At 38.5% G+C, this 24,032-nt stretch overlaps 1 protein-coding gene across 4 annotated transcripts in view; it reads right to left on the bottom strand.

Moving 5' to 3' along the window:
• The window catches only part of ARID4B (AT-rich interaction domain 4B), a 120,972-nt gene that overhangs the window by 44,570 nt on the left and 52,370 nt on the right, over positions 1 to 24,032 (bottom strand). For all 4 annotated transcript variants that reach the window (XM_044420111.1, XM_044420103.1, XM_044420119.1 and 1 more), the window contains exons 6-11: positions 19,259 to 19,338; positions 14,996 to 15,087; positions 9,653 to 9,791; positions 8,839 to 8,918; positions 4,230 to 4,303; positions 2,585 to 2,727 (exon numbers count right to left, since the gene is read on the bottom strand). In XM_044420111.1, the coding sequence (XP_044276046.1) occupies positions 2,585 to 2,727; positions 4,230 to 4,303; positions 8,839 to 8,918; positions 9,653 to 9,791; positions 14,996 to 15,087; positions 19,259 to 19,338 (608 nt within the window). The remainder of the gene's footprint in view (positions 1 to 2,584; positions 2,728 to 4,229; positions 4,304 to 8,838; positions 8,919 to 9,652; positions 9,792 to 14,995; positions 15,088 to 19,258; positions 19,339 to 24,032) is intronic.

Below are 24,032 nucleotides of genomic sequence, written 5' to 3'. Positions count from 1 at the left end.
GATTTGTAAGGGGAGTAAGATCTTGCTAGTTCTATTTTCTATACAGTTCCTAATTATGCTTAGCACAGAGTTAGCTTTTTTTCACAGCAGTTGTGCACTAAGCCAAGATTTTGATCGATCTGCCAATGCTACCCCAAGATTTCTTTCTTGCTCAGTCACTGCTAGCTCAGATCCCACCATCCTATACTTGAAGTAGGAATTTTTGCCCCAACATTACTTTACACTTTCTTACATTGAACTACATTTGTCATTTTGATGTCCATTCTACCAGCTTTGAGAAATCCCTCTGGAGCTCCTCACAATCCCTTTTAGTTTAACTACTTTAAATAATTTGGTGTCATCAGTAAACCTCCACACATCACTACCCTCTTCTAATTTCAGATTATTTAAGAATAGGTTGAAAAGTATTGGTCCCAATACAGAACCCTATGGGACCCCACTGTTTACATTCCTCCATTGAGGGAAACTGTCATTTATTCCCACTCTCTGCTTTCTGTTCTTTAACCAGTTACTGATCTGTAAGAGCCCCACACACATACTTTTATTCCATTACTGCTAAGTTTGCTCAGGAGCCTTTGGTGAGGGACTATGGCAAAACACTTGTGGAAGTTCAAATAAGCAATGTCTACTGGATCACCTCTATCCACGAGCTAACTGACACTTTCAAAGAACTCTAATAACCTAGTGAAACAGGAGTTACCCTTGCAGAAGCCATGACAATTCTTTTTCAACAGGGCTTGTCCTTCTATGTGTTTACTGACTGCATCTTTAATAACACTTCCAAGTACTTTACCTAGAACAGATGTTAAGCTAACTACCTAAAAGTTCCCAGATCTTCCAGGATCCTTTTTTAAAAATTGGTGTTACAGTGCCCTTTCTCCAATTCTCTGGTACAAAGGTTGATCTTAGGGACATACTATTTTGGTAAGGTCAGCAATTTCATGCTTGCGTTCTTTGTAAAGACTAAGATAGATACCATCTGGCCCACCTGACTTTCAAGTTTTCAGTAAGGTTGAAGATTTCACCTTTTGTCACTATTAATTGCCTTAATTCCTCAGACTCCCTTTCAGAAGACACAAGCTAAAACTAACCCTAACCATCTGCCACTGCTGTGAATGCTGATGGAAAAAAAAATCATTTAGCTTCTCTGCAATCTCCTCATCCCTCCCTTAATGCTCTTTAAATGCCATTTGTGTCTAATGGTCCAACTGCTTCTTTATCTGCTTTCTTTCATCTGATATATTGAAAGAATACTTTATTTTAGGCCTTGGTGTTTGAGATAAATTCCTCAAACTTTTTCCTTGCTTCTCTTGTCTGCTTGCTTGTCGCTTGTGTTGGATTTGTCCATGCTAACCAACTATTGTTTGTGAACAATGAAAAGCCCACAAGCAGAATTCACAGTCTACTGTTGAGTTGAGAACTGTGGGTATGCATGTTAATGAACCTTGATTTGTCAGCATAGCTGAGTTCCCAGAAAATAACATCCTATGTTTCAACAACAAGCCAAGGTTGTATAAAAACTCATAATCAACCTTCAGTGTGGCTTGTAATGTGGTGTGACCCTAACCTATTAGCATGATAGCAAGGAAAAAGACAAGATCATTGTTCTGGAAAAAGCTTGCTGTAACAATTAAGTTTCTAGAAGCTGCCAAGAACCTAAAAAATTTGCCAAAGGTCATGGCATCAGCAGCACCTTTCAAAAACCCAAGCAAGGTATTTAAAAATTAGATTTCCGACTTTATTCTGGCCAATGATGCTCATTGTTTTAGACTTCTTGGCAACCAAAACATAATTTTAAATAATTCCCCAATAATACTACCCATTTCTTGATCTTAAATGGAACTGGGGAGGAGTGTATGGACCTACACTGATACATATACCCCAAATCAGAATGATTACACATTAGTTTTCTTTATATAAAAAGTTAATTTCATCAGGATTCAAAAATATGGACTATAAGCACAGAGGATGCATGCTAAAGATATGTTTAAGCATTGGTATGTTCTGTTTCACCACTATAATTCAACAATTAATATAAAGTCAAACCTCAACTTTCACAGGTTTAACTTTTGCAGATTTGGTTATCTGTGAGTTTGCCATCAATAATTAAAAGGGTTTGTTTTTTTTTTCTGGAGTCCTGTGGTCTCCTGCTTACTACTCCATAGACAGCTGTGAGGGAAACACTCTCCTTCCCAGTTGCCACCATGGTTGGTCCAGAATGGTGTGCTGCCACCCCCTGGCGAGTGTGGGGTGGGAACCAGCCTCAAGACCAGGTATGTAGCCATATGTGAGGTTTACGATGTGATGCAAGATGAGCTTCCCCACAGTGGGCCATGCTGTATTGGGTCTTGTTTTAAGCTAAAGATTATTCAAATTGCAAAAGAGCTAATTGTAATGCAACTACCAGTACACATATGGTCAACAACATTAAGGTTTGGTGAGAATCTAGAGATATACACAGCTTGTCCACTTTCACAGGGGTCCTGCTCTCCTAACCCTTGTGAATGTGAAGGGCCGACTGTACTCCTAACAGGAAACTCCTAAAATCTAACATGGATCCACTAAATTTTGACATTATACTTGCCTCTTCTTCACTGCTGTTATCTTTTTCTTTTTCATCTTCCTCCTCCTCCTCTGCTTCACTACTAGAGCTTTCCTCTTTCAATTCTGTTTTCCAGTTACTAGGAACAGTTCTGTTTTTATGGAATTCTAAGGCTTGATCAAAAGCTGTAAATAGAGTTAAATGAATTAGTAATAGATAGCCCAGTTTAAATGATCAAATCCTGGATTAAGAATGAATTAAGAATGAACCCACACAGAACTGCTTTGCTCTCTTTTGCCTGAAGGGCTAGCTAGTACTAGCTTATAAACTATGGTTAAGGTCTTCTAAAAAAAAAAAAAAAACCAGGATATGAAGCCATAATTTAACATTGGCTTCTAAATCCTGGCTTGATTAACCACACCTTTGTGGTTTGTATGAACTAGATTAACTAGCCTCCTTGCTTGTATGGAACAGGAAAGCAAGAGAAAAGAAGATGTGTGAGAGTATGCAAAATCTCAGAGCATCCTGGATTATTAAGGCAGGATTTTATTGCCAGAATGTGGCCAATGTTAAAAAGTAGGCAACTACTTTTTAATAGGAAAAAAACATAGGGTATAATCTCAACATGGTACCCCAACACTAGCTTTAATGGTGGCTGCTGAACATAATTAGTGCTTGCTAGGATCAATTAAGGAAAATGGCTATAGTTTAAATTATAGCATGGCTGCTAACAGGTACCAATATCAGGGGACACACCTTGCTCTTACTTAAAGAGCTTCACTAGTATTCAAGATACTGGCTTTGACCTCTAGCACCCTGCATAGCTGGGGACATGAGTACCTGAAATATCACCTACTCTCACACAACTATGCCTGTCTATTAAGATCAAAGACCTTTCTCAGAGTGCCCCATCTTTTAAAGTGCAACCCCTTTCACTAGGGCACTTCAGTTACAGAAACCCTCTCTGACCATTAGCCATGCAACCTCTGATGGCTTTCAGATGCCAGCTGGAGACCCTCTGGTTTGCACAGGCTACTGTACCACTGTTTTTAAAATTATTTTAAAACTTTAAAAAATGGTTTTAATTAACTTTTGAAGCTTGTCTTTTAAGATGCTGGACTTTGTTGTCCTTAATCTAACTATGTTTAATTCAATTTCTGGAATGCCTTAAGAAATTATGATTGAGAGGCAAGGTATATTTTAAATAAATGCAATTATTAAAATTCTGTCCTGTCCTCCCTCTAATGTGAAAGCTTATGGGAATCTTAAGACTCTAACTGAGCAAGGGTGCTGACAGCAGCCCAGAAAGAGCCAGTGAGGTGTGGTGGCTACAGTTTTGGACTAGAACTTGGGAGATGGGTTCTAGTCTCTACTCAGCCATAAAGCTCACTGAGTGACCCTGGGCCAGTCACTGACATTCAAACCTACCTCACAGGATTCTTTATAAAGATAAAATACAGAGGACCATCATACAAGCTATTTTTAGTTCCTTGTAATTGGAAAAATGTGGGATAAAGCTATACTACTACTATTTATAATAATAATGGCTTACAAGCTTCACTCCATGCTTGTTTCTTGATGCTTTCTGGGACTTTCTGATGTCAGAAAACTCCCATATGTTTGCTAGGTCAAGAAGCCAAACATGAATGAACTGGAAAACTTTATCTTATTTCAAAGTTATTCATACCTTGTTTTAATGCAGCATCTGGTTTCAGTGAAGAGTCACTAATTTCTCGAACATCTTTCCTTGGTACCGAAGAGCTACACAAATAGTGATCAAGTATTAAAATACCAATGCCTTAGCAACAGGAATATTTAGATTTCTCTGACTTGACTTAAATAAAGTGATTCCTTCTAATACTATCCATGTACCAAGACTCCATTTTCCATACAGAAGAAAAGGGATATATTATCTTGATAATATTTTGATAAATATATCCCCATCCATTACATTCAATATAGGTCATGACCAGTTGTTATGCAGTTATACTTGATGCCAGAAGCATCAAGAAAATTTTGCTGTTGAGTGGGGACATGAAATTAAACACACACACACACACACACCTGCTCATAGTTAGCAGAGAGTAAGACCTCCAACATTACAAGAATTTCGGGCTGTTCCCTATTCACTGAACCACAGACCATCCCAGGTCCATTTCCAAAGTAGGTTTAATTCTACACAGAGGCTTTTAATCTAAGTTTGCTTTCAGCAGAATTCTGTGGGAACAGACAATTTCATCAGTGGCAGAGAATGATTAGCTCTCTCACAGTACAAACATGTATGTATCCTCACAAGTTAAGTCCCATTAAGTTCAGTGGGATTTATTCCCAGGTAAGTATGCATAGGACAGAGCCCTATGCTTCTAGACCTATGTTATATGTTTTATTTGCTAAATGCTTAAATGGAATTGGGCAAGCTATGAATAAAATGAAATGGGAGAATGGACTTCTTACCTAATAAACTTCTGTTTTCTCAGGAGGACATTCCTAGATTAGTTAGCTCCTGCCTCTGGGATCAGGAAGATTGGGGTGAAGAGCCATTTCCTGAGAGGCAGGAACTACCTACAAATCTCCAGAATAGCTAAGCAAAGAATCAAAAAGGAACATCTGCAATAGACACAGTAACTACAATAAGGAGGCTAAGTCCAATGAATAAAGAAATACATGAAGGGTGCTCTTAGACCTTGCGGACCAAGAAGTGCAAGTGGAAATCACCTCCAAGCCATGTACTGAAAGGAACATGAAAATGTAAAATACCATTCCTCTTTCTCTGGTCCCTGGACCACTGGTGGTCCATTCAGGCAGTCCACAAAAAAGCTGTGAAACAACTGAGAATTTCTGTATGCAGTCCTGGCCTTGATTTTCATGATGGTGCAGTCTACTAACTTCCCCCTAAAATTTTATGAGTTAAATGAACCTTTCTCAGTGCCTGGCCCCAGCTTCATGATTTTAATTACAGAACACTAGTCTCTGCTAGTAATGAATAAAGTACTAACAATGACCTATATGGGTGCTCTGATTTATAGATTTTTTTAAAAAGAGCAGTCCTCTAAGACCCCCACCAATTTTCAAGTGGTACACAAAAGAAGTCTGAGAAGCACTGGCATGGAGAAAAGCCTGTAAGGAATCACAATCTTAGTAAATCCCATGGGCTAAAGGAATGCTCTCCTAATCACAAGAGTAGTAGTTCATCAGGTAAGAACTTTGCTTTCTTTCCTTCTGACTAGAAGGATATTCTCAGATAGGATGCAGAATACAACACACTCATAAGAATGTGATCAAATACACTTCAAGATACCAAGTCATAGCACCTGAGGAGTGTTTGAAGGTCAAAGGCTGCTTCAGCCACTTAGAGGTATGAACAAAGTTCCATGTAGCTGCTCTACAAATTTTCTCAAGAGGGATTCTTTCCAGGGTAGCTGCAGAGGTAGCTGTAGCTCTTACTGAATTCACTAGAATACTTTCAGAAACCTGTCAAGTAAAAACGGCCAATATACTCCTTCAACTAGCAAGAAAGGACAGTGAAATTTTATTTTATTTTATTTTACCAAGGGAGGAGTGTCTAAAGGAGATGAAGAGATGTTCATGTTTACTCAATGGCCTACTTTGGTTCACATAAAAAGTAAGTGCATAACAAACATTCAAGAAATTTCTAAGGATGGATGGTTGAAGAGAAAAGACAGAACCAGTTTATATACTCTATGGAAGACTAGAAAGAAATGGACAGGTCAGAATGGAAGATCACTCATTTAGAACATTTTTACAAATAGCGATCCAACCTATTAAACCCTATATGAGGAAGTGACTGTATCATATGCTTTTACGGATTAATAACTTTAGAGAAACTGCTCCCAAAGCATCAAATAAACTATAGGAGAGTACCAAGACCACAAACTGCAGACTGAAGGAGAGATAACAGAGGAGGTACAGAAAGATTTCTTGTCCAGAAACTGAGAAGAGATAAAGGGATCTCCAGATGCTGGAAAGATACCAGAGAGTGACAAAGTTTGTCTTTTTAAGGTACAGATCAGAGGCCAGAATCAGAACAGTGTTAATGGAAGTGCCAGCAGCAGGTATCTTAGGAATGCTACAACATGAAAAAGGCTCATCCTCTAATACTGGCATCCTTGCCAGAAGCCAGGAGAATAGAAATCGCTCTTGGGTGGCAACCCAGGTTGGGAATGTCTGCCTTTCAACCTCCAGGCTGTCAGATGTAACAAATGAAGCTGAGGGTGCAGAAGATTTTGCTTCAGTAGATTCAAGGATTTCAGAAGAAACCATGAGTCCTGGACTGACAGTTACAAGGTTTGAAAACCAGGTCTGCCTCAGAAAATGAGAACCACATCTGCCTCTTCCTGAGACATCTCTAGAGGTTTTTGAAAAAGGTATTGTTTTACATTTTGGAAAATGTTGTTTGGGGGATGTCTGGGAGATTCCCTTTGAGAACATTCATATTACTATCTAGCAGGAAAACTAGATTCCGAAGAGGGAAGAGAGGGAGATGCAGAAATAAATCAGTGAGAACCTGTGACAGAGGGGAAAAAGGCAATACCTAATTTTTTTAGAGACCTGTGCTGGAAAACTCAGCCCAGCCATTTTAAGTAGAAAGATGTCCTGAGACTACGAGCATCTGATGGGACAAAATCTGTAATCCCCAACATAGCCTTTCAATGGGATAGGATGACTAGCCTTACTCCTTGATCTTGATCATACCTTGATCATATGAAGTCTGCTCCAGGAGCAGACCTTCACTGGTGCACTCTAGAATAATAGCCGTGTGTTAGTGTGACTGTTAAGACTTACCTCTCTTGTTTCAAGAGCAAGGGTGGGGGGGGGAGAAATACATGACAAAGCAGTGTCTATAATATGAGAGCTGGTATTATGAAGAGGAGCGGCTTTAAGAGCAAGACTTTCAATTCCTGTAGACCTTGAAGATATGATTGTCAAGAGAGGCTTAAAACTTCTGAGAAATTCAGTTTTTCCTTCAAGGGCAGGAAGAGGGGAATTTAGAACTCAATACCTGATTCTGGCCCAGTGAAATAGTAGAATACTATCTAGGGTTGAGTCAATTGACAGCTGCTCAGTGCCTAAGGAACAGACAGTGAAGGCACATACTTAGCCTGCAGAAGAGCTTCTCTAAGCCATAGAAAGCTGCAAAAATGCCCCTCCCCACACAGCCACCAATCTTCCCTCACAGACAGACAGCAAGGAAAAAAGTAGAAACATGGTATAGCATCAAGTCACAGCAGGATGCCAGACCAAAGTTTCCCCAATTCCTTCCTTACCAACCTAGTGCAGAGGACTGAAGCACTAGGAATATGGAAAGGCTAAAGTTACATTCACTGTTCCTCAAACAGTGAATTTTAAACCCACATATTTGTTGCTTCCCCTGCCTCCAAGCTTTGGCAAGCTCCATAAAAATAATGTGTGTCAGGCAGGAATACAGCATGGAAATTGGTGGATAATTCCTGCCTCTCAGAAAACAGCTCTTTAGCCATGGCTTCTAGGTCCCAGAGCTAGGTCCCAACCTGTTTAGGAATGTCCTCCTAGCCACAAGGGGAAAGGGTTGGAATTTTTTTGTTTTTATTTTTTTGAAGGGGTACCACAATTTAATGCATACTTAAATTGCATTTATACTGGGCATTAGACTGATGCCTCCCTATTTCAACAGTCTTTAAAAAATAAAAAATACGTCATGAGTGGCATAAATCCCCCACCATTTTGAAGCCAGCTGAAATAATAATGAGCTATCATGACATTAGATGATATATAAGCATAAAAACATAAGAGGAGCCATACTGGATCAGTTCAAGGATCCATTTAACCCAGGAGTTCTGTTCACACAATGGCCAATCAGCTGCCTGTGTGAAATACATCATCAGAATGGATGGATTCAGAAATCCATCAGCACTCTTCTGTCCATGCTTACTAACAACTGGTGTACACACTACCTCTGATACTGGATGTAGCATATTCTAGCTAGTGGAGTAGAGAGCCTTTTGCACTGATTAAGTCTGTTTATGCAAAAGCAGATTGCACAGAAATAATCATGAAACATACGTGCTAAATGGCTATCCCTCCACTCACAAGCAGCAGAAAATTGCAAACTATTCCCTTAACACATATGTTAGACAGTGCATGCCATTTGGGCAGGATGGCAGGATGCATAATTGCATCTAGTTCCTCCCCATTATTGACATGCATAAAACAGCTTTGAATCTGCCATCTCCATCAGTCACAATTACACATTCTATAAAAAAGGATAAATAGGAACTAGTATGAGGATTTCCACTCACAATTTGCCATCTTTGAAAGAACGAACAAGAATATTATCTTTTTTCACTGCAATTTCATCACTACAATCTGGACAAACCACCTGTAAAAAAAAAAAAAAAACAAAGTGAAGATTACAGTTCTTTCAGCCCAATACCAAATATTTATGGAAGGGAAAATTAACTTCAGCAGTTGGTTTCTTGATCAGGTCTCAGTCCATGAATGTTTCTGCCCCCGCCCCCACCAAAAACCCCCCAAATCCTCCTCTGAGGTACGTCTTCCTTCCCAGGTAAACCAAGAACTCTCCAGAATGTGGGGGAAGGAGGGAGGAGATGGTCACTTACTCCCCAACAGAAACAGAAGAGTCAAGAAAGCGTGCATTTGCCCTGCTTTTGCTTTCCTCAAAGTCCATTACTAAAAGAGAGAAGACTCTTGGCTTGCACGCACCCTTACTGGACAACATCCTCAATCTATTGTGCAAGCTGAAGAGTCCTATTTCGCTTTGCATTGGACTTCAGAGAAGGAAACAAGCAGTCTTCTTTCAAGCCAATTTTTTCTTCCCCTGTGCCTGGTAAAAAGTGAGAGAAGGCAGATTCCCCCCACTACCCTGCATTACAACTCAGCCCACTGGATTTGGAATGTCCAATCCCTCTTTCTGTATGCTAGACAATACAATTTTATACTAACACAAATTATATGAAGATAGCATCATGTATGTATAAATAAACTGCTTAGTAAAAATATTTTGACTTTTGACAGTGTGATCAGTATGATTAACAGGACTTCATTATGCTTTTATAAACAAAGCTTTAAAAGGAACAAAACAGAAAAACTTACCAACGCTGGGAACCAGATATTTTTCTTTTTATCCATGCTAACACAGTCTACACACACAACTTTTCCTAACAATTCATCAGTCTGCTTCCTGTCATCTTCATCTTCATCACTGGAAGATGAGGAAGATTCTTCCTCTGGGCTACAAAAAAAGAACCAACAAATGAATCTTTAATGTACATTTTAGAATTGTTAATAAAGTTCAGCTGAAGGTGAATAAGGCAGAGCGGTGGCAAAGGAGGGGAGGAAAAAACCCTTTCTTCTTAGTTTCTTCAAGCCTAGTTTCACTGTGACAACAGTTCTCCCAGGCAGGTATTATCTTCCCTCTATAATACCAATAGAATTATACGATGTGAGTGGGTGCATAGTATTGTGACTTGTTCTGATGGGAATTGTGAATTTAAAAATAAATGGCAGCTGATAAAAATATGGCCACTACTTTTTTAATTAACATTTTTCTTCAAAACACCACTATAGGATAACACATAATTCCAGGGTCTTTTAATTAAGGGTCTTTTCCAAACTTATAATTTATTACATTGGAATAAGGACAAATAAATTTAAGATAAATGTTATCTGCTTTCTGTTTACTTCTGTCTTTATTTTTTCAATGCTGTATCATCAATCCTTTTTTAATAGATCTCATTTGGACTTTGTGTCATGAACTACCTGGTGTATCACTGGACAGAAAGACAGGATATAAACCAACTAAGAGTCTAATAATCTCCAGGCATAATTTGGTAGACCACAGGTTTGGAGTCCTAGTTTCAAGGTCTTGCATGCTCAGTGCAGTGACTCCAAAAACCAAACCCCTACTCTGCCCCCCTTGCAACCAACACAGAAATAACCATGCTGGTTGCTTTTCCAAGGTTACAAATTTGCTTTTGAGGATAGGAAATGGAGTGTGCCTGGGGACAGTGACAGCAGAAGGCTGGGGTCATGAACTATTTCGTATCCAGATAGTAACCCATCCCTCTTCTCCCCCACCCAATCTAGATGGCTGAAAACAGCTGTTTGCAAGTTGCAACAGCAGGAAAGATTGCTGCTCCTAGACATAACTCCATGCATCGAATGCACATTAATTCTGAGGCTTACATACACTGGGGGCGGTGTGCACTGGACTGCATCCTAAAGTAAAGTTATGTAAAGTATATACATTATTTCTTTGAAATGCTGACTGGATTCAAGACAAATATATTCTCCTAGAAATAAAACAATCTAACGAATATACAAATTTCTATTAACTATCAAATATAGTTTCTCAAACCAAGTATAATTTATTGTGATATAGGGCTATATTCAATGGGTTGCTTATGCCCCCATCAATTCTTTTCCTCTACTGCTGCAAGCAGTAGATCACACCAACTGCACTGCACAAGCAAAACCCATATGCATAAGCAAAACTCCCATATGCAAGGGAGATTTAGGGTTTCCTAGAAGAAACTCCAAAATTAGAAGAAAATTTTAGTCAGGTGAGGACAGGTATGCTAATCAGAAAACCAGGCTCCTAAAGACCTTTGCAGCACAGCTGCCAAAGGAGGTTTTTGGTTTTTTTTTTTTTTTTTTTTCAGGGAAGAAACTCTACTAGGCAACTATCACAAAAATCTAATATACATTACAGAATTCCCTCCGCCCTGCCAATTTTTACCTACATGTATCCTTTCATTTTCTGCTTCATTGACTATGCTAAAGTCTTTGATTGTGTGCATCACAACAAATTGTGGCAAGTTCTTAAAGAGATGGGAGTACCAGACCATCTTATTTGTCTCTTGAGAAACCTATATGCGGGTCAAGAAGCAACAGTGAGAATTGGACACGGAACCACTGATTGGTTCAAAACTGAGAAAGGAGTTCAGCAAGGCTGTATACTGTCACCCTGCCTATTTAACTTATATGCAGAGCACATCATGAGAAAGGTGGGGCTAGATAAATCACCAGTTGGAATTAAGATTGCTGGGAGAAATATCAACCACCTCAGATATGCAGATGATACCACTCTAATGGCAGAAAGTGAAGAGGAACTAAAGAGCCTCTTCATGCGGGTGAAGGAGGACAGTGCAAAAGTTGACTTGAAACTTAACATTAAGAAAACTAACATTATGGCATCCGGTCCTCTCACTTCCTGGCAAATAGAAGGGGAAGAAATGGAGGTAGTGACAGATTTTATTTTCCTGGGCTCCAAGATCACCGCAGACAGGGACTGCAACCAAGAAATTAAAAGACACTTGCTCCTGGGGAGGAAAGCTATGGCAAATCTAGGCAGCATACTAAAAAGCAGAGACATCACCCTGCCAACAAAAGTGCATATAGTCAAGGCTATGGTTTTCCCAGTTGCAATGTATGGCTGTGAAAGCTGGACCATAAGGAAGGCTGAGTGCCGAAGGATTGAGGCCTTTGAATTGTGGTGCTGGATGAGACTCCTGCGAGTCTCCGGGACCGCAAGGCGATCAAACCTGTCAGTCCTAGAGGGGATCAACCCTGGCTGCTCTTTAGAAGGCCAGATCCTGAAGATGAAACTTAAATACTTCGGCCACCTAATGAGAAGGAAGGACTCCCTGGAGAAGAGCCTAATGCTGGGAACAATAGATGGCAAAAGAAGAAGGGGATGGCAGAGGATGAGGTGGCTAGATGGAGTCACTGAAGCAGTTGGTGTGAGCTTAAGTGGACTCCGGGGGATGGTGGAAGACAGGAAGGCCTGGAGGAATGTTGTCCACGGGGTCGCGATGGGTCAGACACAACTTCGCAACTAACAACAACAATCCTTTCATTAATTTAAAATCAATCAATGAAGTAACTCATAATGAAGATGCAAGAGCACATTCAACAGATTCTAAAAGCATTCAAACATATATCCCATAGAGGCTTTTTCATTTGTTTCATCTCTGTCCATCCTGTTCTGGTCTACTCATCTCCTGATAACTTGAATTATCTGATCAGGGCCCTGATCAGACTACAATGGGAAGCCTGATGGAGATGAACAGATCATCACCACCACCAATTTCATTTTTAAATCACCTAAATAGCCAGAGCTCTCTGGGCTGTTTACAACAGTTTTGCCTCTGACTCTGCAGTGCAATTTTCCATGGAGACCCACCCTGTTCAATTTTATGGAGTTTCCAAAAGCTCTGCAAATCTTATCCACAATGCAAACATCTGAGGGCATTTACTGAGCTGGGATGAATAACTAGATAAAGCAAGTATGTAGGAATGTTTCATGTGCGGGCAGAAATGGAACTAAATAATTTCCCAAATTACATAAGCCTCGTTAACAATGATCATATGAACAAACCTCTAAACCAAAGTGGTCTGTTCATTTCAAATACTGTTAAAAACAAATCTGTCGTGCATGTGGACTCAGAAGAGTCCTTGACGCGTGCACAAGAGGAGGAAACTTCCCAAGAGAACCAGAGTGTTGATGAAGAGCTATTTCTGGTGTCAGCAGAACAATTGTTACTCCCTAACTGCACAGATGATGGGAATGAGAATAAACTAGATAAGGACGTTCAGGGAGAAGTCAAAACAGAGGAGCATCAAGGGACCAATTTGGGAGTAGATGGGGAAATAGTCTTGCAAGTTGCCGATTTGGAATGTGGGAACTTAGGAGATAAAGGGGAAGGAGCTTTCGAGGATGCTCATTCTTGCAGGCACATGTGCAGACTGAGACACCTAGAATCGAGACTGATTGAGTGACGCAGGGAAAGGGGTCATAGAGTCCCACCTTTAGAAGGACCGCCCCAAAGGATTCATAAACCCAGTGTAAGTTGAACTTAATTAGAACGAGAGTACAACTTTCTAGCCTATGTGACAGTAATTGTAATACTGTGTAGAATAAAGACATTTGTAGTATCAACTGGAGTGATTGCTTTTGTTGGGAAGAAGCATCAGCTGCACAACAAAATCCAAGTTGTGTAAATAGACTTCTGATCACATCATGGGACTTCTTCCTCTCCTCCTCATTCTTCCCTCCTCCTGAAATCTGCTCCAGTGCTCTACAGCAGATGGGGGAGCACTACAAAGGAAGGGTGGTTCTGTTCTACTAATGGTGTGAGTTATGCCAAAGGAAGGACACAATGAATACAAGGTCTGCAAATGAGGGAATCATTAATAACGTCAAATGAGGTAAGAGTACAGATGAAAGCACACACAACTTTAACCAGGTTATTTACAAGAGTTGAAGTACAGTGTCATATAAACACAGTTATCGAAGTGCTGGTATTCAAATCACATTTGATAGGGATATTTCAATGTGGTATTTTTTGTTCATGTTGCAAAATTACCAATTTGATCTTTTCTCCAACAATGCTTTGCTACATGCAAGCAGACAAGTATATTTTAATAAATGTACAACATTACATTTACATATCCATTTCAGTATGTGAGCTGTAAGGTTAAAATCCAAATCGTAGCAGCATAGGCACCTTTTTATTTAATACTATGTACCCCTAACCTATTTTCTGAGTGTGTGCATTTTGTTCACTGCTCCCAAGACAAATACAGAATAGAAGATAATATAGTAACAACACCTTGAAAAAAAGAGCAGCCTAAGGGTATCTTCAGGGATGGGCAACATAAAGGCTACAACATGCAGCCTCTACAGAACTCTCCTGCCACTCTCCAAATTTCTCAACACCAGTGGGGAAGGGGCTGTGGGGAGGATTAATATGGCCCCCAGAGCTCCCAAAATTGCCCACCCCAGTTTTAGATGTTAGCACAAGTATCCTGTAAAGGCCACACAAAACAGACATATTCTTTTTCTATCCACCTGTAGTTTCATGTCAACAGAAATTCACCTGCACAAAACACGAACATGCAGTATTCCACTGGACCAACTCACAGTAGATTCAGGCCTGATGAAAACAGAACTTCTTTTCATGTGCATAACCAACTTGTGGAATTCACTGCCACAAGATCTAGTGATGGACATGGATTTAAAAAGGAGTGATGCAAATGCATGCAGGATCAATGGCAGAATCTCCAGTTTCAGAGATGGCGTGTTACCAAACCCCAGCTGCTACGGTCAAAACAGCAGGGGAAGGTTATTGCCTTTACACCCTGACTTGTCATCTTTCCTGAAGAAAACAACTGTCTGCTGGACCCGACGGCCCTTTGGTCTGATCCAACAGGGTTCTTCTTCACCCCAAAGTACAAGAGGCCAGCAGTGGCACTGCCCTATTCTGTTCCTGATCTTATCAGTATCAAAAACAGCTGTGTTCCTATTTCAATAGGGACTTTAGGAGACATTTTCCATTTAAAATATGAATTGCATGCTGTTTTTTAAACTAACATAAAATAATCTGCAGAAAATAAAGGTAAGACATCAGTGAACAACTGAAACTAAAAACTTACATGTGATTAGATCTTCTTCCTCTATTTGTTTTCTTTCCTATGACAGGAGTCCCAAAATGTTCAGGGTTAGTAAGAGGGAGTTGATCTAGTGTCTGTTGACAAAAGTATTACATGTATTACCATATGAATTGTTTCAAAAAAGTACACTAACCAGGTTTTCTGACTATTAATATAGTAAACTGAAAAATAAGCCTGTGGAATAGTCTCTGTCATATACACATAACCCAAATGTGCAGACAAAATCAAACAGACTTGTATTCAAATGAAAACATCCTAGATACAGCAATTTGTCTATATAAGACAGGAATTGGCACCTTGACACAGTGAAATCTTATACATTCCTACTCATAAAAAAGTCCCTCAGAGTTCAATGAAGCTTAATGCCAGATAAGTAGGTACAGGGTTGCTGCCTTCATGCCTTTCTTTGCTGAAGCCCAAAATATATTAGCGGTACCCTCAACTACGTCTTATTTGAATAACTATCTATGTGGAGCATTTGGATGCTTAGACAATTTGTTAGACCACTGGATAGCTCAAAGTGCTTTCCAAAGCACTAAACTTTTAAAAGGTCAGCACTCTCCTTTGCCAAATATTTAGCAACAGCTTGGAAATAAATTTGTAACTACAAGTCTACCTGTTCCCCCACCCATTCAACTGGTCCTTCCCCAAAGCTGAGATGCATGGCTCTGGATAGGAACAGCTAGTCCCTCCAATAGAACCAAATATCATTAATGGGAAATAAGGTGAAAACAAGAGAAAGCCAGACTTGTAGAAGTACAGTGAATGCAGAGCATCCTGGGTACCATCTTGGAGTAGCCTCATCAGCAGAAGCACTGATGAATTGATTCAAGGTTAAAAAAAACCCCAACCCATCTGTTCAAGTCGTCTACCAAAAAAGAAAAAAGAAAGAAAGAAAAGTAAAAATGCATTTTTATATCTAGGTTTCCCCATAGAGTCATAGCATGAGAATATAGCTAAAATCAGCACTGAGAACCAGTGTGGTGTAGTGGTTAAGAGTGTGGGACTACAACTAAGGAGATATGGGTTCTAGTCCCCACTCAGCCATGGAGCCAACTAGATGACTTTGCACAAGTCACAGACTTTCAGCCCAGCCTATTTCACAGGGCTGTTCTTCTGGGAATAAGATTGAGAGCAGAAGGAAAATTATATAAGCCATTGGAGTTCTTTAGAAAAGAAAAACAGCAGGATATAAATCTAATAAATAAATAAAATTATAGTTCACATAATATTATACCTCATACATGTCTAAAATCAGATTGTGGCAATCCTCCCCTGAATCTATCACTCTTCTGTTCATTGGACTTCTCATGATTGACCCTTGCTGAGCCTTCATCCACAGCATGTGCAACAGGAATGAAGACTGCAAGTCACATGAGTAGAGAACGGATGCTGTCTGCACAGCATTCACATGGGCTTGGTTTTGGTGGGTACCCACATGAACACCCTGCATATTCATCAGGAAGTCAGACTCATGGCCATGAGAAAGCAGGAGGAAGTCCAGGGATCTGAGCCTAGGGAATCCACAGGATTCCCACCCCCAAAACAGATTTTTCATGCATTCCTAGTCTAACAGCTGTAACTGTGGGAGGAGTCCTAGCCATTGTATTGTACCAAATCTAACCATACATTTGGAGGAATTAGACAAGAAAATTCCAGACCTGACCAAGATGGAATATTTTATCTAAGTAGAAAAAGGCCAAGACTTCGTACAGGTCAACAAACAGGCCCAATAATATAAAACTAGTTCCAGAAAGCCATCCCACCTTGTTTAAATGGATGCTGCATCACTTTCAAGGATATTTGTGGTGGGAAGAAATTCCCCTCAACATTTACAAAATGGTACTGAATTTTTGAAAATATTTTCCAGGTATAGATAGAGGGATCCTGTATATAACATAAACAACTGAATGCATACTATTCATCTTAAGTGTAATTTATCTTGCCCATAAAATCAACTTTAAGTTACCCATCTAGCTATACCCCCAGGTTTAGCTTGAAAATTTGAGATACATCTCTGGGAATAAAATATTCCCCAAAAAGTAACAAAATTTGTGTACCATCAACAGTGCCAATTAGCAAATACACTATGAAATGTAGTATCTCCAGTGCATTTTTTTTTCATAGAACGCACCAGAACAGAGTTCCAGCGCCTTTTTTTGATGGATTTTCCAAGTTTTAAAAGTAACTTTTGAAAATTTGATGTTTGGTCCACATGGATTTGAATCGCCCTGTTGAGCATAGCAGGTTGGCAGCAAAATCATTAAAACGGTGCATGCAGGCTGCTTGTGTGTCGAGTCCTATGCATGCATACTTGGTCCACGCTGGTTGTGATGGCACTGCTCGGCTTGTGGCACTGCTCAGCTTGTGATTGGTTGTGTGGTCGCGTGCTGAATGCTTACTGTGGGCGGTGACCATTATGTTTCGTTACACAACTGACGTGTGTGGGTGTGTGTACAGTGATTGACTACATGCGAAAGGTAAATAATTTCTTTATTTTAAAAAAACGTTGAATTGAAAATCCTTTTTTAATTTTTAGTGTAAAAGTGTGACCCCAAATTTAAAAATGAAAAAAATTACTAATTACTTCTCAACCACCAGTCCTGCTAATAAAAAGACCAGATAACAGCTACAATGACAGAACACAGAGAAACTAACAGCAGGGAAAGGAGTTGAGAAGATTTGTCGGACGAGAATTGGACAAAACTTTGGAATTTACTATGAACATTTGCCTTAAATACAATAAATTTAATTTATGTTAAGAACTGAATATATAATTTTTTAAATAAAAGATTAACAAGATGTGAGTTCTGGCACCTTTTTAAAAAAAAAAAAAAAAAGCACTGAGTATCTCTAATCTGTATCAATTCAAACTTTGACTAGTTAGTTGAATAACCAGACAAATTACCAAAACTATTAACTTCTGCATAAAACTTGGAACAGTTAACTGGAGTTTCAAGAGAATAAAAGATAATCAGCATACACAGTATCTTTAAATTCTAGATGTGCAAAAGAAAACATGACAAACTGCACAGAATTAGGATCTGGGAAGAGACAGGCAGTGTTTATAGCTCAATGACTCCATACAAGTTCAGTGCCATAGATTTTCAATCTTTAGTACCCTCAGGGTAACACTGGGGGAAATATCTGCCCAAAACTCAGAAGCCAGTGCCAGTCAGTGTTAATATACTTGGCTATACTGATCAATTGTCTAACTCCATATGAAGAAGCTCTCTATGATCTTAGATTAAGGCTATAATCCTATGTCAACTTTCCTGGGATTAAGTCCACTGAACTCAGCAGGATGTACTTCTCAGTAGTTATTTAATTCATTACTTAAACCCTCTGAATGGTTCATAAAACAAAGCTTAAAACAATAAAATACAATAACATCTTTAAACATAATTAAAAAGTAAGTTTAAAATAGGGCAAAACAAAAATAAATATCAAGACTAAAGCCAGCAAAGATTTAAAAACACATTGACACAATTTTTAAAACTGAAGGATTAAAAAGCCTGAGGAAATTAACAAGTCTTCTTCACCTGGCACTAAAAAAATCCACAAACCAAGCATGGGTAAGCTCCATAAAAGGTTAACAGAGAGCCCTAGTTCTTCATAATTTACAAATTCTTTCTTTTTGTGAAGAGTGGGTACAAATATTATCAATTTTCAGGGGAAAATTTATAGGCCTTGTGGAGTTACTTACCAGATTTCCATGGTATAACATATAAACAGAGAATGCATTTTATAATAGCTCATTTAATAATAGTTTGATTTCCTGAACATCTTGTCATATTATTCAGTTCTAATTAGATATTTATTTCTACCCTGATTTACATGTTTGTATACTTTTGTCATATACCTACCTGGTTCAGACGACACGACAATCTATCATGGGTTACTTTACCTTTGAACAGTCATTATGGTGCACACAGTCCACTATTAAGTGCAATTACTGTTATATATTATACAATTGACCAATATTCTTCCCCTCACTTTTCATTTATAGAAAACTAACCATGAAATAAAATGCGTATTAGCTCAAGCCATAAACAAGCATATTACCTATTATTTTCAGTGAAGCAATATTTTAAGTGTACCCATTTCCTATCTGTTAATCACTGGGTTAACTCAGGAGTAAATTATATGATTCTATGAAGAGTGCTCCAAATTTCAAAGACATACGAAAATAAAATTTAGAAATGCATGGTGCATAAGACTATGCCACTGCACATACATACTTACTTCACTTTCAGCAAAATGTCTTTCTCCTTTCAGGCAAAGTGAAGAGCGTCTAAGAGTTTTCTCATCTCCATCATCAAATACTATTTCCAAAGTAAAAGGAAAAACAATGTAAACTGCAATGCGACATCAGAATTTTTAAGCACCATGGCATATTACTTAAACTTCCTATTAGACATAAAACCAAGTATGCCCTGTCCCATTAATTTCACTAAGAACTAACCGTCGTCAGGAATTGTGCTTTCACTGCACCCAAAATATGAAAATACCTGGATATATTTTCATAAAAGTGTGCAAAGGAAAAGCTAATGCATCAAAAAGAAATTTATTTTCCAGCTTAACTCCAAGTGAAATCACCCACTACCCAAGGTCTAAGAATTCTCAAATGCATTAGTGGCTAACTGATGAGTGTTAAGCTATTTATTTAAGCTGAAAGACTGAAGAAAAACAGGAACATACAAGGTGTTCTGTTTCATTTTAAAAAATTTGGCACATTACAAGAAAATCTCTGAATTCTATGAACCATAATTTTTTAAATTTCTGAAAGCTCAACCAAGTTAGTTATCGATAGTACAACAGTATGTCTTAAAACAATGCTTTTGTCACCTAAGAATCTGTTTCATAAAATTCAAACTAATGACCAAGATCCAAAGTGTTAAGGCAAGCAAGAACTTTTCCAATTCCTCAATCTTCCTGCAGCTCTCCAAGGTCCTCCAAAACTAACAGCTAATGATAAGAGATTCCACCCAAATGAAATTTGTTTTGGTGCAAAAGGATACATTCAGAAGGTACACTGCTTGAATGATTTTTTCCTATACAAGTTTGTTTTTACTGTTTATGTTTATATATTGAAAATCATGTTTTATCTAATGTGCTGTTATGGACTTGGTTCGTTGTAAGCCATCTAGAGATCAGTCTTGGGTATAGATGGGATAAAACTGTTTTAAATGAATGAATGAAATGAAATCTAAAAGCTACCTTTGTATGCACAGAAGTGATTTCTTCTTGCATCCCAACTAATATTTGTATCATAAAATTATAGTTTAATAATACTAAATAAACCCAAGAAATAAAGTTAATTTATCCTTAAAAATGCAAATTTGTAGTACATTTGAAGATAAACTATGATTTCAATGTATAAAGTCTTATAGCTTCCAAAAGCAAACCTGGGCTCTACAGAGGCATAATCCTATCTTCTAGACTTTCTAAATATGTCTACATTTTTATATAAGCTTAAAGTGGGAGTTACAGAACAGTGAATGACAAAATACCACTGGTTTACAAACCTGTTATAATGTAACACCACACTTCTGGCTTTGCTATGAAATCAAAGAGTGTGTTAGGCTGAAATCCATAACATACTGAGTAGATATTTCATGACCACTTAATCTCCTCCTTGAACAGGCAGAACAAAATCAGATTTTGGGAAACGCAGATAGAAGTTTGCTTTTCAGTGTCCATCAACAATAAAATTTTTCCATAATGGTCGGGGCACAGCACTTTATCATTCTATCTTTCAGAAAAGGACAAACTGTCAACTACTAATGAAAATTACATATGGAAAGAAATTTCTTAATATGCATTGGGAACAGAACATATTTCTATGTAATCTAGCTAGTTATGCTCTGTTAATGTTTTCCTTCGTAAAACATTGTTAAATTAGGGCAGAGGTCCCCAATGTGGCACCTGTAGGAACCTCCAATGGCACTTGCAAACAGTGGTCAAAATAAAATTGTTTTTATTGTTTCCCTTTTAATATAGAGACATGGACTTGCCAGAAATACATAAAACTTTCTAGCTTCACCAAAAGCAGCCAAAATATCCAAATAAGCATCTATTTGATAATGTCTATATACCACCTGTTCATATATTGACAGTGTTGTAAGGTGTTTAATCCATTCTAGAAAGTAAAGGTTTAGCCTTCCAAATTTCTAACAGTTTTTTAACAAAAGGGTGCAGAGAATTCATTTCCCCTTCCATTTGTAAATTTCTACTAAGGAGGTAAATAATTTAAAAGGGTGGTTCATCAATCAATGGATTGACTCCAAAAAGGAAGTCACAGCCTTAAGAGCTGAGCAGGGCTGTCAAGGACATGATATTTTGCGTTGTCCTAAGTCAGAGACAAAATAACAAAGCAGAGTATCTTTAACATTTATTTTAATTGTATGTTTTTTATTTTAACTGTAAGTTGTATTTTAGATTGAAAAGTTAATTAGAAATTAAAAATGAAAAACAACTGAACACATAATTGTCAATACTAAAGACTATTCCAAAACAGTTCTTTTAAATAATATCCTCATCCAAAAAGAAGCAACTATTGAACACTGGCAAGTATCAATTCCTGTATTGCATCATCTCTCCATTGATTTTAAATCAGCAATAAGACAAAGAACCCATTAATATTAAGCATGTTCATCAAGATTTAAATGAAAAGACATTACTTTAGTGAAATTAAGATTAAATTTCCTAGACTTTTTAGTTTTTTATTTTCTGTTGTTCTGGAACAGTTACTGTATTCTAAATACTGTACTGCTGGTAGGTTTTATTTTATATTGTAGTTTTAAACTTTTATATTGTGTTTCATTGTGTTGTGTTTTATCATTTTAATTGATGTGAAACATCCAGAGCTTTGGTTTTTATCAGTATAGAAATGTAACAAACAAACAATAATAAATTCATCTTAATGTTTTTGCTGAAGATATGAGAGCTTCAGAAGTATAGAATTGAAAATAGTAAGAGAAAGCAGAAGCACTGAGGTCATTCATAGGGTCACCATAAATCAGAAATGAATTGATGGCACAGAACAACAAAAGAACTGAAGACCAGGAAACTGCTCTGCATATCCCTTCCAAAGGCCTATTTTTCTAGAATGCAGCTGCACTTGAGAACCTCAAGGTTGCTTGACATGTAGAATTGAAACAAGCCATGGCAGACTGTTCATCTGTGCAAACTAGACCATTCTTGCTAATGTCATCTAGCCCTGTCAATATAAAATATGACTTAGATGCACGAACATCTAAGAATAGCTATCCTCTTTGATCACTAAGATCAGACAGTTGAAAGAGGAAGGAAATGTCCATTTTTGTGCTCTATGGAATATGAAACTATCCTTTGGAATGAATATGAGGTAGTCTCAAGACAAAACTCCATCTAGATGAAATATCAGCACCCTTTCTAAAGGTAAGACCTTGAGTTCAACATTCTAGTTGAGATCAGTGTCAGTAGAAGACATTTGTTGTCCTTTACAGGTGCCACCCCAAGAGGTTCTGAGAAGGGTGAGGTTCTTAATAGGGGCTTTCAAGATCACATCCAGTCTTCAGGCAAGCATACAGGTGCACTGCAAGTAGGATGCTTAGGCCTTCCTATGCAAGAAGGCCTAAGCATACCCTAACTATCTAGAAGTTAGGAAAGTGTCTATAATTCCTGGCAAGGCTAAAGCTGCAGTTTGGAAGGCAGTGCTTTGGGGAAGAGTTACTGCTCCAACCAGGGTGAGCCATTCCCCCAGCTCCCTGCCTCCAGAGACCTTATAAGAAAAGGTGCAGCTGAAGTTTGGGAGGCATTGCTTTGAGGAAGGGATGCCTGAATTTGTTGTAGATGCTCTTTTAAAATATACTGTTTAAAACATCACTGAAATTTTATACTGTTTTATTGTGTTGTATGTTGTGTATTTTAATGAAAAGGAAAAGCTTCATCACTGTCAGAGCAATACAACAGTGGAACGAGCAGCCTAAAGAGGTGGCGTACTCTCCCACACTAGAGACATTCAAAAAGAAACTGGACAGCCATCTCTGAGTGGGATGGTGTAACGTGGTGTCCTGCAACAGCAGGAGGTTGGACTTTCATGGCCCATTCCAACTCTACTATTCTATGATTTGCTTATAAGATTTATATACCATACACTAAAATGTATGTGAGTAGTACACAATAAAAAGAAAGAAAATGGAATCAGAGTTACTATCTTTAAAATCAAATTATGCTAATCAAACTGCATTTTCTAAGTCAGGGAAACTTCATTTCAATAAAAATGTCTGCAGCAGGCACCAAAAATGAACCAATAGCTGTGCCCGCCTGACATTGACAGACAAGCGTTTCAAGACACCAGAGGCTCTATTTCCAAGTAGATTATGTAGTGAAGGCCATGTGTGCATTGGGGGAAGGGGGGCAGACTGCTTACATAAGCAACCTCCATGATGTTAAGATATTCCCATATCTGAGAGAAACAATGAATAACTAAGTTTTAGCACAGCAGAAAAAGCAACTCTTGAGAACAAAAAGGTCTTACACTGGGAGTATACAACACGTGTTCTTCCAGTTATTTTGGCCGATAACTCTCCTCATCCCTCATCATTAGCCATGCTGGTAAGGGCTGATTACAGTTTTAGACCAAAACATCTGTGTCCTGCAATAGCAGGAGGTTGGACTCAATGGCCTTCATGGCCCCTCCAACTCTACTATTCTATGATCTAGTGCATGGGTCCTCAAACTGCAGCCCACGGGCTGCATCTGGCCTACTATGCCCATTTTTCCAGCCTGCTGCGTGGCGAGGCACCAACTTGTTCACAAGGATATCATTTTGGACTCACTTGGAGAAAACGATCTCTGTGCAGGCATGTCCCTGCCTTGGCGGCCCACGCCCATCGCTGGCACCTTTGAACTGGCCCCCTATTCAAAAAGTTTGAGGATCGCTGTTCTAGAGGGCCACGTGTTGGTTCCAGCCTTCTATCTGAAGATACCTCTAGAGCTGTTCTATTTTAGCTTGTGAGTTATAATCACTTTC

This window comes from Varanus komodoensis, unplaced genomic scaffold (genome assembly GCF_004798865.1).
Source record: "Varanus komodoensis strain SLA01 unplaced genomic scaffold, ASM479886v1 scaffold1, whole genome shotgun sequence".
In the NCBI taxonomy this organism is placed as follows: domain Eukaryota; kingdom Metazoa; phylum Chordata; class Lepidosauria; order Squamata; family Varanidae; genus Varanus; species Varanus komodoensis.
Note: the sequence above shows the minus strand (reverse complement) of the source record. Positions and strands in the feature narration are given on the sequence as shown.